The following is an 18,430-nucleotide window of genomic DNA, read 5'->3' on the forward strand; positions in this document are numbered from 1 at the left end:
TCCTTCCTTCCTTCCTTCCTTCTTCCCTCCCTCCTCCCTCACTCCCTCTCTTCCTATCTTTTTTTGGACCACATTCAGCAGTACTTGGCCTCTCCTCTCCACTCCCCTTCCCTTGTTCTTTTCTCCTTCCCTCCCTCCCTCCTTCCTTTCCCTTCCCCAGGGTTTACTTCTGGCTCTGCACTTAGGGATCACTCCTGGTGGTGCTAAGGGGAGCGTATGGAATGTTGGGGATTGAACCCGGGTCAGCCACATGCAAGGCAAGCATTCCTACCTGCTGTTCTAGTTGCTGTACTGTCCTCCTTGCTGTACCATTGCTCTGGCCCCAAAAGACTATGTTCAGGGGCTGGAGCGATAGCACAGTGGGTAGGACATTTGCCTTGCATGCAGCTGACCTGGGTTCGATTCCCAGAATCCCATATGGTCCCCTGAGCACTGCCGGGAGTGATTCCTGAGTGCACAGCCAGGAGCAACTCCTGAGCATCACCGGGTGTGACCCAAAAAAAATAAAATAAAATAAGACTATGTTCAGGCTAGAAAGATAATTCAAAGTCTGGAGCACATATGTTTTGTATGCAGGTGGCCAGAATTTGATCCTAGGAGTGGTGATCCCAGAGCACTGAACTTGTTGTAACCCCTGAGCATTGCTTGGTAGGGAGCACTATCCCACACACAACAAAAAGAGACTATTTTCTTAGGGGAGAGTGGGGACTGTGTTTTTGGGCCCCACCTGGAAGTGCTCAGGGCTTTCTCCTGGCTTTGTACTCAGGGATCGCTCCTGGTAAGGTTCAGGGGGCCAAATGGGATACCGGGGCTCAAACCTATGTCAACTATGTGCAAGACAAGCACCCTACCTGCAGTACTATCGCTCTGGCCCCCCAAAAGAGACTGTTTTCTAGAGCTCAAAATGTAATTATTAAATGCCCAACTACTTATTGAGCCCCTGCCAGATTCAGGGCTCAGTAAGTCTGTTCCTGCTCTTTCTAAAGCTGTAGGTAGTGGGTGGCCAACCTGGGTCTCTGAACCTACCAGGGGTGTTCCCTGAGTGCAGAGCCAGGAGTGAGCCCAGAGCACCGCTGGGTGTGGCCCCCAAACCAAAATGAATACAAATAAAAGCAGTAGGTATTGAGGAATACCCCTCACTGCCTGTGCCCTATTGTTATTACTGATGACTCAACAGACACCTGTGTACTTTTGTCATTTCCTTAAGAGAAGTTCCCTAAAGTGGAATATTGGGCTTGGCTGTCTGAAGTGCTGAGACAGGATGCCATGACTCCGGCCTTTTCCTTAAGTCTCAGTTGCCTTGAGAAGGGAGACTCGGGAAAAAGAAGGGGAAGCGTCATTGAGCGAAGCCTTACCTGCGATGGTTTCCCTTGAGAAGTCTGTTCTCTGCAGGGGCTGGAGCAACAGTACAGCAGGTAAGGCACTTGCCTTGTATGCAGCTGACCTGGGTTTGATCCCTGGTCTCCCAAGCCCACCAGAACTTATCCCTTAGTGTGGACCTAGGAGTAAATCCTGAGCACCGATGGCTGTGCCCCGCCCCCCTCCCCACAAAAAAAAAAATCTGTTCTATGCAAAACTGCTACAATACTATAAAACCTAAAACCTAATTATTACCCAATAACGTTTACCTTAGGGAATGGAGCAAATGTATACCATGACAGTACCCATGTAGGCTACCTCCAAGCAAGAGGAAGAAAGCAAAGTATGAAATGATGTTTCCTATCCTGTTGGAATAATTTATAAAAACATGGGCGTATATTTACTTGGAAGTATATGCATCTGATTGTACACTAGGGTGGCCATCAACCCACCAGGCTACTGAACACCCAAAGTGCAGTCGGTCCAGTTTGAGCTGTACTGTAAGTGTAAAATGTACACTAGGGAGCGGAGAGACAGTATAGTGGGCAGGACACTTACCTTGCATGCGGTAAACTGGGTTTGATCCCCGCATTCCCTATGGTCCCACTCCAGAGCATCGCCAGGAGTGATCCCTGAAGACAGAGCCAGGAATAAGCGCTGAGCAGCGCCGGGTGTACCCTCCCCCCTCAAAATAAAAGACTTCAAAGTTCAATGTTCACATGTATCTATCCATTTAACCATATACCTGTTGGGGTGTTTTTGGGTTTTTTTGGTTTTGGGGTCATGCCTGGGGGTGAACAGGGGTCACTTCTGGCTGGACTCATATGGGGTGCCAGGGATGGAACCCAGGTGGGTCGCCTGCAGAGCAAATGCCCTATCTGCTGTACTCCAGCCCCTTAAGTCTTTTTTTGTTTTTTAGCCACACCCAGCAGTGCTGGTGCTCAGTAGCCTTGGAGGGGCTACTCCAAGCTCAGTGCTCGCACCCAGCAGTACTTGGGGACATGCGGTGCCAAGGCTCAAACCCAGGCCATGAGGCCGTACACACCCAGCCTGAACTTCAAAGTCTCGGTACCCCCCCAAAATGTAAAAGATCTTTTTAAGGGGGTGGGGGGAGATAACTTAGCAGTAAAACCCTTGCAATGCATGTGTGAGGCCTAGAGACACAACTAAACAGAAAAAACTTATTGAGGGCTAAAGCAATAGTGCAGGGGGTAGAGCACTGGGACGTGACCGACCCAGGTTTGATCTTTGGCATCCCCGTGGCCCCTGAGCATGACCAGGAATGATTCCTGAGTGCAGAGCAGGTGTGAGCTCTGAACACCACCAGGTATGGCCCAAAAACTTAGACAACAGCAGCAACAAAACTCTTTGATTTTTTTTTTTTTTTGGCTTTTTGGGTCACACCCCGCGATGCACAGGGGTTACTCCTGGCTCTGCACTCAGGAATTACCCCTGGCGGTGCTCAGGGGAACCATATGGGATGCTGGGAACCGAGCACCACTGTTTATTAGTTTATTAGTTTTAAACTAATAACTTGTTGAAATGATTTTAGTTTAAATTAATTAAATTAGCTTAAATAAAATATTTAAATTTCACCTGTTTCTTATTACTTCTTAATGAGATTGCTAGAAAAATTTTCCTTACAGATGTGACTCACCTTAATACCTCCTGTTATGTTTCTATGTTCTAGACTACCTTCAGGAAAATATGCAGTAACTTTCGGGGGATGAGGACCACATCTGGCGATGCTCAGGGGTCACTCCTGGCTCTGTGTTCAAGGATCACTCCTGGCAGTACTTGGGGGACCATATGGGATGTTGAGGATTGAATGTGGGTCAGCTGTGTGTAAGGCAAGTGCCCTACCCACTGTACCACCTCTTCTACCCACTGTACTACCTCTTCCGCCCCTACAGTAACGTTATATTTGTACTGCCCTCAGGGAGGGGGAGGCTCAAAAAGTTTGTGTGAGGTGGCCAACTGACTTCACCCCCATTGGAATCACGGAAGTTTTCTCCCTTTTCTGGATTTTGATACCAGGTCCTTTTTCATTTGTTTATTTTTTTTGGGGCCACACCCAACAGCCCTACTCAGGGCTTACTTCTGGCTTTGTGCTCAGGGATCACTACAGGTGGGGCTCTCAGGCCATATGCTGTGACACCTTGTCCCAATTTAATTACTGGTGGAGGGTAGTGGGTGCTCTAGGTGGAGGGTGTGGTGTTGGGACAATGTGTACAGGAAACTGTCATTTACCGTCTTGTAGGAGCTAGAGAGAGAGTGCAGTGGGGAAGGCGCTTGCCGTGCACATGGCCAACCCCGGTTCAACCTCCAGCACTTCATATGGTCCCCCGACACTGCCAGGAGTGAGCCCAGAGCACAGAGCCAGGAGGAAGGCCTAAGCATCACCAGGTGTGACCCCAAAACAAAACCAAAAGGACAGTACTATAACTCACACTACCTAAATAAAATGGGGGGAAGTCTCAAAAACTAAAAGCCAAACATTTGACATGTCACAAGCCATGGCAGAAAAGGCACTGGGGACTGGAGTGATAGTACAGCGGGGAGGGCATCTGCCTTGCACGTGGTCGACCCAGGTTCAATCCTCAATATCCCATATGGTCCCCTGAGCACCACCAGGAGTGATTCCTGAGTGCAGAGCCAGGAGGAACCCCTGAGCATCACCGGGTGTGACCCAAAAAGACGAAAGAAAGAAGGAAAGAAAGAAAGAATGAAAGAAAGAAAGAAAGAAAGAAAGAAAGAAAGAAAGAAAGAAAGAAAGAAAGAAAGAAAGAAAGAAAGGAAGGAAGGAAGGAAGGAAGAGAGAGAGAGAAAGAAAGAGAAAGAAAGAAAGAAAGAAAGAAAGAAAGAAAGAAAGAAAGAAAGAAAGAAAGAAAGAAAGAAAGAAAGAAAGAAAGAAAGGAAGGAAGGAAGGAAGGAAGGAAGGAAGGAAGAAAGAGAGAGAGAGAAAGAAAGAGAAAGAAAGAAAGAAAGAAAGAAAGAAAGAAAGAAAGAAAGAAAGAAAGAAAGAAAGAAAGAAAGAAAGAAAGAAAGAAAGAAAGAAAGAAAGAAAAGACATTAGGAATGTACCCAAGCGTGTGGGAGCAGGGACGGGACTCAGCAGTCGCACCTTCTCTCGTGAATCTTGACCCTGCCAGGGAGAGGGAGAGGGAGCAGGGAGAGCGAGAGGCGGGTGGACTCCATGCCAAGGAGCCGGAGGATCTTGCAAATATACCATCACGGTCCTCTTTGCCAAGGCCGCAGTCATGTCAGAGCTTACATGAGCCTGGAGCTTGATGTATACAAGCCAGCGCCAGGCTGGGCCACCCTGTGGGAAGACAGGAGCTTCTGCCCCCAGAAATGTCATCACAACCAGGGCCTGGCTGGATGCAAGGAGTAAGTTTCTCCCTATGTTTGTTGCAAATGTTTAGTTTCTTTTTACTGACTAGCTGTTTAAAGCGGTGTTTCCTTAAGCACTAATGGGAGTAGTCCTGGACACTTCCCACCCCCACACTCTGGGGAATGACCCTGGAGGACCCCCCAGTCCCACCGGGTATGTCCCTAACAGCATGCACCGCTACCCCCACACCATTGGCTCAGAGCAGCAATGCATTCTTTTTTTTTTTTTTTCCTTTTTGGGTCACACCCGGTGATGCTCAGGGGTTACTCCTGGCTCTGCACTCAGGAATTACTCCTGGCGGTGCTCAGGGGACCATATGGGATGCTGGGATTTGAACCCGGGTTGGCCGTGTGCAAGGCAAACTCCCTACCTGCTGTGTTATCGCTCCAGCCCCCAGCAATGCATTCTTGGGTCTTCAGGCTGAACATGAAACCATCAGACCTGGCTGGCGGAGCACCACCACTGAGGAGCTCCCCCAAACGCCCTGAACACTGTTTGGGAGGTTCTCCTCCCCAGGAAACAAACAAACAAAACTCTAATGAGGCTAGGGAGACAATAAAGGTTTCAGAACTTGGCTTGTCCGTGATGGACCTAGGTTCAATCCCTGGCACCGCACATATAGTCCCCCAGCCCTACCCCTGAGCACAGAGCCAGGAGTGAGCCCTGAGCATTGCCGGCAGTGGCCCAGAAGACCAAACAAACAATGAATCCAATCAAAATATCCCTACACACGTGCCCTATGATTTAACTGACAAAAGGAGATTCAGGATCGGAACATAAAGTGTGAGATGACCGGGAATGACCTCTGTGGGATCCTGGGTCCTTGCCACGGGCCCAGAAAAGACCTGTGTGTGGGATTTGAGGAATGTAAGAGTCTTGCTCCCAGCTCTCAACACACAGGCTTCCTAAGCCTTGTAGAGGGAGGGTGCGGTGCGAAGGGGCAACACCTGCTGTGCTGGTCAGGAAAACACAGCCCTGGGCACTTTCATTTGGGGGGGTGGTGTGTGTGTGTGTGTGTGTGTGTGTGTGTGTGTGTTGGGGGTGCAGGGGAGTCACGGTCTTGGCTGTGAGTCGTAGAAGCAGGACCAGAGCTGGGCCTGGTAGTGGAATGACGGAGGAAACTGCCCTGCCCGGCACACGGAAACGCCCAGCACCGCCCTGGGGCTGGGCTGTGTTGAGAGAAGGAAAGGTCTAGACTCTGGTCATCTGTCTCAGGGGCTTCCACATGCCCCCCAGTCCACCAGGTACACCTTCTGACACCCCCATCCGCTGTGACCCACCCAGAAAGACAGGACTAAAGCCATACCGCAGGGTCCAAAGCAGCAGGTCTTTTTTGTATTTTTTTTTTGTTTGTTTGGCCAAGTGAGAGGCTGAGTCATAACTCGGGTGCTCAGGGGCTGCTCCTGTTTCCCCACAGGTTCTCGCCAGGTGGTGCGTAGAGAACCACAAGCAGGGCCTGCAGCGAGGCAAGTGCCGTAACACCTTCCCGCCTCCGCCCCGCGCACCCCGGCCTCCCCGCTGCACTCTCACCGTGCCCGCGGGGCGGCAAGCCTCCCAGCCTCCTTCCAGAAACGCGCGCTCCACGAAAGGCGATTAGACAGCTACAACTTTCTGTTTATTATTATCATCCTCACTATTTTGGCTTGGGGGCCACACCCGGCTCTGGGATCATGCTGAGGGGGGCTCCGGGGGCCGCATGGGGTGCCACATGATCGAGCCCCAGTCTGGTCGCGCGTGTCAGGCCAACGCCCTACTCGCTAGTCCGTTTATTTCTCAAGCATTATTATTTTGATTCGGGCGCCTACCCCCTAAAAATTACTCGGTTTTAATATGACCATGGGGGATGGGGACAGAGAGTACAGCAGGTAGGCAGGCGCTGGCCTTGCACGTGGCCGACCCAGGTTCGATCCCCTGCACCCCATATGTTCCCCGGGCGCCACCAGGAGTAACCCTTGAGCATCGCACGGTGTGGCCCCCTTCGTCCCCCACCCTCCCGCTCAAAAATAGCGACCCTGAAAAACTCTGACTAGCTCGCTTTCCAAGAAACGCCTCTGAAACCACTGGCACCAGATGAGCGAACAGTCCAGCGCTGCACAGGTACAGACCTCACACGCTCCGGGTCCGCCTCCCGCCCTCCGCGCTGCGGGAGAAGCCCCCCAGCCCTGGGGTGGGGGGGTCCCGTCGAACCCGAAGCGCCCACGCCGCCCGTCACTTCCTGCACTGCGGGGTCCGCAGCGGGGGAGCGGGGGTTCCCCGGCGAACCCGTCCGGCGGAGCCCGCGGGGAGCCCAGTCCAGCCCAGCCGGGCCAGGTCCCGCCCCACCGCGGGCCCCGACTTGGTGACCTTGAACGAGTCCGAGAACTTTCTCCAGGCCTCTGCGCCCGGGTGTGCAGGGGAGCCGAGGGGCGCGTCGACCCCGCTCCCAGCCGCCGCGTGCTGCCAGCTCCTTGGGGGTGCGGAGCCCGGGGGCTGCGCTCGGAGGGTGATGCCCAGCCGCAGGGCGGGGGTCCCTCTGAGCGCCCCCGGGGGCTCAGGGGGTCCCTGCGGCCGGCTCAGCGTAGAGGGAACCCCCAAAGCCGGGGCCCAGGAGCAGCGGGTGCGGGAGCCGAGGGGGGACACCTCCACCCCCGGCTCGCGCCCACCCGCGGCCCGGAGAGGGGCGGGGCCGGGCCGGTCCAGCCTCGCCGGCGCGCACCCCGCGGACCCCGCCCTCGGGCCCGCCCTCCGCTGGCCCGCGCCCCCATTGGCGGCGTCGGGCAGCGCGGCCGCTGTTATTTTTCGAATATATAAGGAGGTGGAGGTGGCAGCTGCGCCGAGAGGCTTCCCGGGCCCGCGGCTGCTCCCCGCGTTCCTCCACCCCTCCCCGCCCTTCCCGCTCCCCTCTCCTCCTTCCTCGCCTCCCTCCCTCCCCTGCTCCCCGAGACCCCGCGCCCCGCGCCCGTCCGGGGCCCGCGCCCGCGGCGATGGAGCGGCCCCCGCCGGATCCCGCGCCGGGCTCGGCTCGCAGCCCGCCGGCCTCCGCGCGCCCGGGACACCTCCCGGGGCTCCGGCTGGGCAGCCCGCCGGGGTCCCCGCTGCGCCCGCTGGCCGCCTCGCCGGTCACCAGCCTGGCCAAGAACATGCACAAGCTCGCCGGGCTCGGCAGGTAGGGCGCCGTCGGCGAGGCTGGGCGCGCGGTGACAGCGGGGCAGCGTGCGGGACCCACGCGGGCAGGGGCTGGGCGCGAGCGGGAGGAGCGGGAAGGCGACCCCGGCCGGGTGGCGGGCCGGGAGGCGCTGCTCGGGGCGGCGCTGGCCTCTGGGGACCCCCACCTCCGCCCCCTCCTCCCGGACGGCCTGCTGCTCTCTTGGCCAAATGGCCACCATTTTAACCCAAGGAGGAGCCGTGGACCGGCCTCCAGAGCTTACGGGAGGAACTTGCCAGAACTTGAGTCCCCGCCACCCCCAGTTCTGGTCTGCAGTTCAGCTCTGAGCCCGCAGCCTGAGCGAACCTCCAGGCTGGACCCGTCTCCATCCCAAAGCCCCTGGAAGGGATGGGTTGGGCACTGCGGGATTTGGGGACAGCCCCCTTACCTATGGTCCCCAGCCCTCCTGGTTCTTGCCTTGGGCTCATCTCCCCCCCTTGCCCGCCCCCCGCCTCCCTCTTTCTTAAGCCATCATCAGAGGGGGAAGGACGCTGATCTGAGGCAGTGAGCCTGGGACAGGTGGAACCTTCTGAGGGACCTGAGCCCCACATTGACCTTTCTCCTTCCCTGGGTCCCTGCCCCCTTCGCAGAGACGCCCCAAGGGGTCAGGCAGGCAGCCTGCTCACGTGCCCGTCCCTGGCCCGTCTTGGGTCTGAGTCCTCCTTGTCATCTGAGACTTCTGAATCTTCAGATGCAGGTGAGGCCCAGGAGAGCTTGGGGAGTCGTGGGGGCTGGGGGCTGGGGGCGGGGGCGCTGCCTGAGCCTCCCCACATCCTTGCTGCTCAGACTAACTTGCTTCCCACAGCTGGTGGCCCCGCCCCCACGCCCCTGTCCACCTCTGGGGATGCTCCGCACACCCCGCCCGAACGAGCTGAGCTGGTGGTTGGGTGGGGCGCTCTGTGGGCGATGCAATCTTACCTAGTTCAAACCCGGCGCCCAAATTCTCAGCCACAGCCTCACCTGCGAGGCATTAGGGCTGGAGCCGCGCCTGTGATAACCTTCACTTGCCTTGAGTTACAGCCGCTTTCCTCAAAGGGCCATTGGGTTTTCTACAAAAAATAAATAAATAAATAAGCTAGTGTGCATGGGGGGGAAATGCTTAGCAAAGGTTTGGTTTGGTAACATGGCTAGTCTGGGGTGAAGCGCCTGTCTTGCAATGTGTGAGGCCCTGGGTTCCACCCCAGAACCATCCCCCCCGCCAAATCCTGAAGCAGAGGGGTTTCCGTTGTAAATTGGGAATGGAACTCTGTCAGTTGGGGAACAGCATGTCAGCCTTAGACCCATGGGTGGTTTTTTATGTATTTATGTTATGCACCCAGACCTAACATTAAGACTCCCCCCACCTCCTGTGGGGTGGGGTGGGCTAGGATGAGGACACACGTGATACTCTCAAACCAAAGCACCCTGACCCTGCAGGTCTCTGCATGGACTCTCCCAGCCCCCTGGACCCCCAGCTGGCAGAGCAGACGTGAGTAGAGAAGAAGGGAAGAGGGGTCTCCACTCCAGGGAACTGGTGTCTGCCTTTGGGAACCCAATTTTCACATAAACTCTCTCAGGCCCCTCGCATCTTTGCCTGGAGTTGGGGGGGGCGCAGGAAGAGAGGGGAGGACCATCCCAGATCTCAGGGGTCTGCTCTTAGGGAGCAGCCGAGAGTGACTGGGGGACAGTGGTCCCTGGAACCAGTGGATGCCAGACTCCAGCAAGCTCCTGCTTTGTGAGAATACAGCTGTGGCATGTGTTCTGTTTTTTCTGTTCGGGTCGCACCCAGTAGAGTTGAGTACTACTACTCTTGGCTCTGTGCTCTGGGGTCACTTCTGGCAGTGCCATGGGGGCACTATATATACTCCCAGAGATCAAGCCAACAAGCCAAGGACGGCTGCATGCAAGGCAAGCACCTTAATCCTGACCCCTCCTGTCCAGATCTTCTTTGATTTGGGTTTTTTTTTTTCTTTCTGGGCCACACCCGGCTATGCACAGGAGTTACTCCTGGCTCTGCACTCAGGAATGACTCCTGGCAGTGCTTAGGGGACCATATGGGATGTTGGGAATTGAATCCGAGTCAGCTGAGTGCAACGCAAACGCCCTACCCGCTGTGCTATCACTCCAGTCCCTGCTGATATCTTTAAAAATTTTTTTTTGTTGTTGGCTTTTTGGGTCACATCTGGCGATGCTCAGGAGTTATTCCTGGCTCTGCACTCAGGAATTAGACCTGGCAGTGCTTGGGGACTATATGGGATACTGGGGATCAAACCCAGGTTGGCTGCGTGCAAGGCAAATGCCCTACCCGCTGTATTATCACTTTCTGCCCCCTTTTTAAAATTTTTAATTATTTATTTATTTTTGGTTTTTTGGGTCACACCCAGCGATGCACAGGGGTTACTCCTGGCTCTGCACTCAGCAATTACTCCTGGCAGTTCTCAGGGGACCATATGGGATGCTGGGAATTGAACCCAGGTCGGCTGCATGCAAGGCAAACGCCCTCCCTGCTGTGCTATCGCTCCAGCCCCCCTCTGCCCCCTTTTTTTAATAGCAAAATTTAAAGCTCTTTTAGCTGTGTGGGGGAATTGTAGCTCAGTGGTAGACCTCTCTGCTGCCCATCTGAGAGGCCCTGGGCGTGATCCCTGCCCACAAGAAAAGGTCTCATTGGGGTCAGAAAGACCTCATCTTCGCCCCCACGACCTTTGATCAGATTGGGCTGGGCTGCAGGGTTCCTTTACAAACAGGAAATGGGGAGAGAAATGGGTGTGGGCCCTGCAGACCTTTTTCAGACAGCAACACCAAACCATCCCTGGGTTACCCTGCCAAGGCCCAGGTGTGCCTTGGAAACTGAGCCACTAAAATGGGTCATTCCTAATGCCACATTCGCAGGTCCCAGCCTTGCCAATCGCCCCCCCCCTCTTCTCACACTTAGCCCTCTGTGCCCTCCCCTCCCGCCCGCCCCCATTCTGCACCTGCTTTGACGGTTACGCAGCTTTCCAGAAAGAAGCATGTGCGTGTGTGCGCACGCGTGCATGCCTAAATGCACAAAAGCTCGCATGGCAGGTGGTCTGTGACTACATAGCTGGGGGTGGAGCCCGTCTGCAGAAGCTTAGGCCCCGTCTCAAAAGGCACATCTGTTGGAATTCCTAGCCTGCTGGCCTCTTGGAAGGCAGGAGGAGGGGACAGGACAGGGGCTGGCTCTTGGAAAATTCCGAAGGAGGGAGGAAAGGATGTGTGCCCTGCACATTTGTCACTGGGTGTCTGCATGGAAGACCAGGGCTGATGGGGGGTGAAAGGGGGTATTGAACCGAATTCCTGTCCTGGGGGAAACCGCCCCATGCCAGGAGCAAAGCTGGAGACAGACGTGTGTGTGTGTGTGTGTGTGAGTGTGTGTATGTGTGTGTGTGTGTGTGTGTGTGTGTGACTGGGTCGGGAGGGGCTGGTGCCTTTCCTGGCCATATGGCCCCGCTGGGAGGTGATTTGCATACAGGTGGAAGGCCTGTGGGCGGGCTGGCAGACGGTTGCCCTGGACCTGTGACCTGCCCCAGCTGCTCGTGGGCCTCTTCCTTTCACAGCTGCCTGCTCTCATATTCCTGCACACTGCACCCCCTACACACTAAATACCTGCCTCCCCATCGTCCCCCTGCATTTTTGTTTGTTTTGTTTGGGGGCCACCCCTGGTGGTGCTCTGGAGCTATTCCTCCCTCTGCATTCAGGGATCACTCCTGGAGGAGGGGTGGGGGGGACCGTGTGGGGTGCCAGGGATTGAACCCGGGTCAGCTGTGTGCCAGGCGAGTGCCCTACTTGCTGTGCGATTGCTGCGGCCCCAGATCGCCCCCCTTCATCCTTTCTCCCCTGCACACTGGTCTGTACCCTGAGCCACGTGGACCGGGACAGGGTGGGGTGACGGCTGCATGGTACCCCTCTCCCTTTTAGGTTCGAGCAGGCCATCCAGGCGGCCAGCAAGGTTATTCGCAAGTAAGTGTTGGGGCATCAGCACAGGGCACCTTCCAGCTTTGGGCTCACCCCTGGTGCTACAGGCACAAGGGGGGCTCTGGGCTCTGTGGAGGAGGGGCGCCCGATGTGCTCAGTCCTGCCCCCAGGCCTCAGGCTGATGGTCCCCATTTCCTTCTGCAGTGAGAAACTCGCCTTTCGACGATTCCAGTCCTTACCAGTGAGCACCCTCCTAGGTCCAGAGGAACCCTGGACATGCCGGCCTGCTGTGGACAGAGGCTGGGGTGGAGGGAGGGTGTTGTCCAGCTCCTGAAAGACGGGCTCAAATGGTTGGGGTGCTCCGGGCCTGATGGTGGGAGGGCGGGTGTCGGGGGGCCGGGGAAGGCCACCTGCCATACTGCCTCCTTTCCCGCAGGGGCGGCTGTTGGGACACAGTCCCGTGCTGCGGAACGTCACCAACTCCCAGGGACCCGGCGGCTGGAGGAAGAGGGAGGCCTGCAGCCTCGCGGGGCCGGAGCACAGCCCCAGGAAGGACAAAGAGAACGTGCGTGTCCGGGGGGCTGGCGCAAGAGCCCTGCGGGGGGGGGAAGCGGGCCTGGGCGCTGGGGCTGAGCCCCCCGTGCTCCCCTCCTCTCGCCCACAGGATGGGTTTGTCTTCAAGACGCCGGGGACGCCCACAGCCCCCAGCCAGGCTCCTGCTCTGGCCAAGTGGATCGTCCACAAAGAAGCCTTTGCCCAGAGGCCAAGCTCAGCACCCAACCTGATGGTGGGGCGGGTTGGGGGGCGGCGGGGGCGGGGGTTCTGTGGAGGGGGGCGGGTCTGTGGAGGTGGGCAGGCGTACGTGGGCCGGGCGCCCCTTCAGCTGTCTGGGACCCTTTTCTCAGAAGGATGGGGTGGGGACTGCCTGGGGTCCCCGCGCTGAGGAGCCCCCTTGTCCGTCAGTGCCTGACCCCGGAGCGGAAGATGGAGGTGGATACGCTGAGCCCTCTAGCCCGAAGCCCCTTCTCCCTGACCCCCACCAAGGGGTCCCCCGAGGAGGATGATGGATTCGTGGACCTCTTGGAGAAGGACCTAAAGGTCAGCAGCCTGGCCTCACCCCCTGCTCCCCTCTCCTCCCTGTCTGAGCGCCCACCCAGAGTCTGAGCTCCTGCAGCGACTGGGACCTCGTCCCAGTGTCAGAAGAAAATTGGCGGGAACGAGTCTCAGGCTGACGGGAGCCATCAGAGACGAGCAGCTGGTGCTGGGCTGAGGAGCCGCTGCCTCCCCCCACAAAGCGGCTCCCCCTGGTTCTGCACCAGCCCCACCACTCGTAGGTTTGGGGTGGGGGTCCCTGTGTGAGGTGCCGTGGCCCAGCCAAAGAGGGCTGCTGAGCTGGGGGTTGCAGGTGGGGGTTGCCGGCGAGATTCAGCCTCCGGGTGTGACCTCGCTGTTTGGCCTCAGGATGACGATTCGGTCCCCCCGAGCATGGAGAGCCTCATTAGCGCCCCACTGGTCAGGACCTCGAAGAAGGAGGAGGAGCAGGTGATGCTTGGCTGCACCCGACTCAGAGCTGGGAAGGGTGGGCCCTCTGCTGCCCCCTCGGGGGACTCTCTGGGGAGTGGGGGGGCGTGGGGGCTGGGCGTGCTGGCACTGGGCACCCTGACCTCGCCTTCACCTCCCAGGACCTCGTCATGTTCAGCAAGTGCCGGCGTCTCTTTCGCTCCCCGTCCCTGCCCTGCAGCATCATCCGACCCATCCTGAAGCGGCTGGAGCGGCCGCAGGACCGGGAGGGCCCCGTGCAGAGCAAGCGCAGGAAGAGCATCACCCCTCCCGAGGCGGAGGACGAGGAGGAGCCCGAGGAGCCCGTGAGCGGGGCAAGGGGGGCTGGGGGAGGCTAGGGCAGTCTGCAGGGGAAGGGGGGAGGCTAGGGCAGCCTGCAGGGGAAGGGCGGGGGGGGGGGTGTGGTTAGGGCGGCGTGCCGGGGAAGGGGGGTCTCCTGCGGGGCCTGACCTGCCTCCGTCTGCCCTGCACCCCAGAAAGCCCGTGTCCTTCGCTCCAAGTCCTTGTGTCACGACGAGATCGAGAGTCTCCTGGACAGTGACCACCGAGAATTGATTGGGGATTACTCCAAGGTGCCGCTTGGGCAGAAGGGGACCCCCAGGGAGGCCGCTCCCGCCCCTCCGCCGGCCTTTGCCTTCCCTCCACTGTGCTTGACTGGCCCCAGACTCCCACCCCTGCCCGTCCGGCCTGTCGGGGCTCTGCCTGGAGCGTCTTTTCCAAAGCAGAGATGGCAGTGTGTGGGGGGGCCCTTGCCTCGTGCACAGCGCACCTGGGTTTGATCCCAGCACTCCATAGGGTCCCCTGCGCACTGTCAGGAGTGATCCCTGAGCACAGAGTCAGGAGTAATGCTGAGCACTGCTGGGCGTGTGGCCCAAAAGCTAAAGGAGAAAACCCAGACCCGTGTCTTATTTGGAGCTGTTGCCTCCTGAACTGGGCCAGGGGCGGGGGCCGGAAGTGGGGAGTCCGTCCTTGCTCCCCTGGACAGGTGACTCCCTGGGTGTGGGAGCTGGAGGCGTCTTCCAGTGACAGGGGCTCCAGAAACATGTGGGAGGTCCAGGCAGGTGTGGCCTCTGGGTCGGAGAAGGAAACCCCTTCCGTCCTCTGATGCCCCTCCTCTCCCCCCACCCCCCTCAGGCCTTCCTCCTGCAGACCGTGGACGGGAAACACCAAGACCTCAAATACATCTCCCCAGAAATGGTACCTAGCCCCCCATCCCCACCCCTGTGTGCACTGGGGGCCGGGCTGGCCTGGGGGCCATCCCCAGGGCGTGGCAGCTCATGCTGGGTGGGTGCAGAGGTTAACCCCCTGGGGTTAACCCCATCTCACGCTTCCCTCAGATGGTGGCTCTGCTGACGGGCAAATTCAGCAACATCGTGGAGAGGTTCGTGATTGTGGACTGCAGGTACCCCTATGAGTACGAGGGCGGACACATCAAGGTAAGGCCAGTGATGCGGGGGAGTATTGGGTGTCCCCCCACCCCCCACAGTCTGTTACTGCTCGGCCTGGAGCAGGCACGGTGGAGGGGTGGGGAGGGGCCTCCCAGCCAGGCGGGGAGTCACTGAGCTGCCGGCAGCCCAGGGGGCGGCCTGCACCCCTCCCGGGGCCTGATGTCCTGTCCCCCGGCAGACGGCCGTGAACCTGCCCCTGGAGAAGGACGCGGAGAGCTTCCTCCTGGACAGCCCCATTACGCCCTGCAGCCTGGAGAAGAGAGTCATCCTCATCTTCCACTGCGAATTCTCCTCGGAGCGGGGCCCCCGCATGTGAGTGTCCGCTCCCGCCTGTCTTCCAGGGCGCTTTGTGGGTGCTGGTGACACCCGAGGGCCCAGAGGCCTTACCCCGCTTCTCTGCTCACTAGCCTGCATCTCTCACATCAGCGGACCCCGTCCCTGCTGCCCTGCACCACCCCTCCCCGTCCTTCCCTGCTCTGATCCTGGGGGCCACCCCGCAGGGCCCGGCTCCAGCCTCCAGCGCTGTTTTCAGTCCCTCCGCCCTGGCCGCTCCTGGCTCTCAGGGCCCCACTGGGAAGGGACACTTGTCCTGGCATCCACCGCAACCTCCCCTGGGCCCCAGGGTGTCCCGTTCAATACCTGTGGCCAGTCGGCCCGGCTTGTGTGCTCGGGTGTCTGACCTACACCCCAGTGCTCCCAACAGCCACCCCTGTGAACCTTCACTGGGTGTCCACCTTCCCAGGCCCTGGCCTCCGCTCCAGGGTCATCTTCATCCTGTCCTTTCCATCTCCCGACTTCACCAAGTCGGCTTCAGGCCTCCTGGAGGATCCGTGTTTGTTTTTGGGGGGTAGGGGGGCTGCCTTCTAAGTGTTCCCCAGGTGGCCCGGGACCATCCCTGATGACCCTCAGCCAACCCGGCTGAGAGTTTGATGCAAGGGTCCCAGGATGTGGAGTTGCAAGGGCCCTGCAGTGTGGAGGACCACCAGGGCATCACAGTGCCCGAGGCCTCCAGGGCTACACAAGGCCGTGCAGCGTGTGGGACTGAACTGCAGTCGGCATACCCCTCGCCTCTGCGTGAGCCTTCCCTGCCCGGGACTGTATCTCACCGTGTGTGTGTGTGTGTGTGTGTGTGTGTGTGTGTGTGTGTGTGTGTGTGTGTGTGTGTGTGTGTGTGTGTGTGTGTGTGGTGTGGTCACACCCAGTGATGCTCAGGGGCGATTCCTGGCTCCATGCTCAAGGGACAGTATGTGGTGCCAGGGATTCTCACTGGGGTGGGCTGCATGTGGGGCCAGTGCCTTACCCGCTAGACCATCTCTCCTGCTCTTTTTGGGGGAGAGGGGGCGAAGGGGGTAACACACTCAGCGATGCTCAGGGGTCACTCCTGGCTCTGCACTCAGGACTCCCTCCTGGCGGTGCACGGGGGACTCTCTGGGATGCCGGGGATTCACCCCTGGTTGGCCTTGTGCAAGGCAAACACCCTGCCCACGGTACTCTCTCTCCAGCCCCTCTCTCTGGCTCTCTTTCCCACCTTCCCTTTCCCGGGGCCACCACTGCAGGCACCTCTAGATTGTGCCACCTTCAGTGGCTCTTTAGTGTAGCTCTTCTATTGATCCGCCTCCCAAACCCTCCCATACCCGCTGCCCGCACAACTGACCTAGACATGCACCTGGGCTGACTTGCTGGCACTCTAAGACCCCCTGTGGCTCCCCAGGGCCCCAGGGAACAAGCCTCATGGATCCCTGCCCTGCCCTGACCCCCCACCCCCTCCGCCCCATCCCAGGTGCCGATTCATCAGGGAGCGAGACCGGGCAGCCAATGACTACCCCAGCCTTTACTACCCCGAGATGTACATCCTCAAAGGCGGCTACAAGGAGTTCTTCCCACAGCACCCGGTACCAGGAGGGGCTGGCCCCGGGTTCCCAGAGAGGCTGGCACAGCAGGGCACACACCTCTGCAGGGGATGACCCTCAGAGAAGAAGGGGAGCCCCCTTTGCCAATTGATCCGCTCTCCCATCATGCCCTAGAGCTTCTGTGAGCCCCAGGACTACCGGCCCATGAACCACGAGGCCTTCAAGGAGGAACTGAGGACCTTCCGCCTGAAGACCCGCAGCTGGGCCGGGGAGCGGAGCCGGCGGGAGCTGTGCAGCCGCCTGCAGGAGCAGTGACGGCCGTCCCCTGCCGTCCCCTGCCTTCCCTGCCCGTCTTGCTGCGGCCTGCAGAGCCTCCGGAGGACCCACTGGAGGCCCAGGGGTCACCAGGAGAGGGACGGTGCGGGTGTCCTACCCTCTGCTCCTGGACCCCTCCCCTTCCTCTCTCTGGCCCCCACCCCCGCCCCCACCCCCCACCCATCCGGTGCCTGGAAGAGCCCGACTGTTGACTGAGTAGGATTGGATTAGGTCCAGCTCAAAGGAAGAATTTTGGGTCTTGGCGGGTTGGGGCCTGGTAACTGATTTGGGCAGGTTGGGGCCTGGTAACTGATTTGGTGTCGCCCTTCCTTGTTTGTGTTTATCCTTTGTCGCCCTGTGTCCAGGAAAGCCCGTTTTCTCTCGGGGCTTGGTTTGTGTGTGTGGGAACCCTCCCTCCCTGGGCTTCTCCCGCCTTCCCCCTCCCGCTGGGGGTGTCTGCCCCGCCTTTCTCTGTCCCTTTCTCTGTCCCTCCCAGCACACACCTATGCTCTTCTTCCTGTTTCAGTGTTACCTGCAGTGTTACCTGGGGTCTGCTGGGACCCCTGCTGGGGACAAGCATGGGCTGAGGCTTAGGCCCCCCTGCTGCCCATCAGGGGCCCTCTTTCACTTGGGCTTGGTGTCAGGGTGCCTCGGATGTTCCTCTCGGGGGGTTCCTCAGCCCCCCTGGAAACTCAGCCACTACCGCCCCAACTCTGAACCCCAGCATCTGACAGACCGACCCCTGTGGAAACACCTCGGCCAGTGCGCGTCTGTCTGTCTGTGTGTCTGTCCGAAGGGAGGCAGGGGTGAGGGGGCCAAGAGCAGACGTGACCAGGGAGGGGAACAGCTACGGAAGGCCCTGCTGAGTCTCTCTTGGGGCTTTTGTTCAATAAAGCACTGAGCAAGCTGCGTGAGTTTGGTTTGGCCCTCCCTGGGGAGGAGGCGGGCGGCACAGCAGGGGCTGGGTGGGGAGAGTCCCCGAGAGGAGGCCTCTCCCTCTCCCCACCCCCTCCCTCAGACCCTTCCTCTCCTGCCTTTCACGCCTGACAAGACCCAGCGCCCCTGTGCAGCTACTCGCATCCCTCTGGGCTCCCAGACCTCAGCCTCCTTCCCGTCTCCTGTGCCATCGTTCACGTCCCCCCAGTCCACGCTGTCCTGCCTTTGCCCTCGCCTCCTCCATGCCATCCTCAGGAGCATTCTCCTGCCTCTTACCTCCACCCAGGACTGTCAGATGCTGCCAGGTGTGGCCCAAAAGCCGAGGGACTGGAGAGTACAGTGGTGGTGGTGGTGAGGTGTGTGTGTGTGTGTCAGGTGGGGGGGTTTGTGGTGTGTGTGTGTGTCAGGTGGGGGGTTCATGGTGTGTGTGTGTCAGATGGGGCGGTTAGTGGTATGTGTGTGTGTGTCAAGT

The 18,430-nt window shown here is 58.8% G+C and overlaps 1 protein-coding gene across 2 annotated transcripts; it reads left to right on the forward strand.

Annotated features, from left to right (window-relative positions):
• The first annotated feature begins 6,755 nt into the window (after window positions 1–6,755).
• CDC25B (cell division cycle 25B) lies at window positions 6,756–17,929 on the forward strand. 2 transcript variants are annotated; one of them, XM_055133678.1, is made up of 16 exons: window positions 6,762–7,898; window positions 8,528–8,634; window positions 9,354–9,405; window positions 11,853–11,894; window positions 12,054–12,090; window positions 12,286–12,414; window positions 12,514–12,636; window positions 12,813–12,947; window positions 13,311–13,391; window positions 13,532–13,714; window positions 13,886–13,981; window positions 14,544–14,606; window positions 14,747–14,845; window positions 15,036–15,169; window positions 16,638–16,749; window positions 16,882–17,929. In XM_055133678.1, the coding sequence occupies exons 1-16, from the start codon at window positions 7,717–7,719 to the stop codon at window positions 17,020–17,022; spliced, it is 1,716 nt and encodes a 571-aa protein (XP_054989653.1). In that variant the 5' UTR covers window positions 6,762–7,716; the 3' UTR covers window positions 17,023–17,929. The 2 variants fall into 2 exon arrangements, with proteins under 2 accessions (XP_054989654.1, XP_054989653.1); XM_055133679.1 differs by lacking the exon at window positions 16,638–16,749 and having other exon boundaries at window positions 6,756–7,898.
• The last annotated feature ends 501 nt before the right edge of the window (window positions 17,930–18,430 follow it).

Source organism: Sorex araneus, chromosome 3, assembly GCF_027595985.1.
Source record: "Sorex araneus isolate mSorAra2 chromosome 3, mSorAra2.pri, whole genome shotgun sequence".
In the NCBI taxonomy this organism is placed as follows: domain Eukaryota; kingdom Metazoa; phylum Chordata; class Mammalia; order Eulipotyphla; family Soricidae; genus Sorex; species Sorex araneus.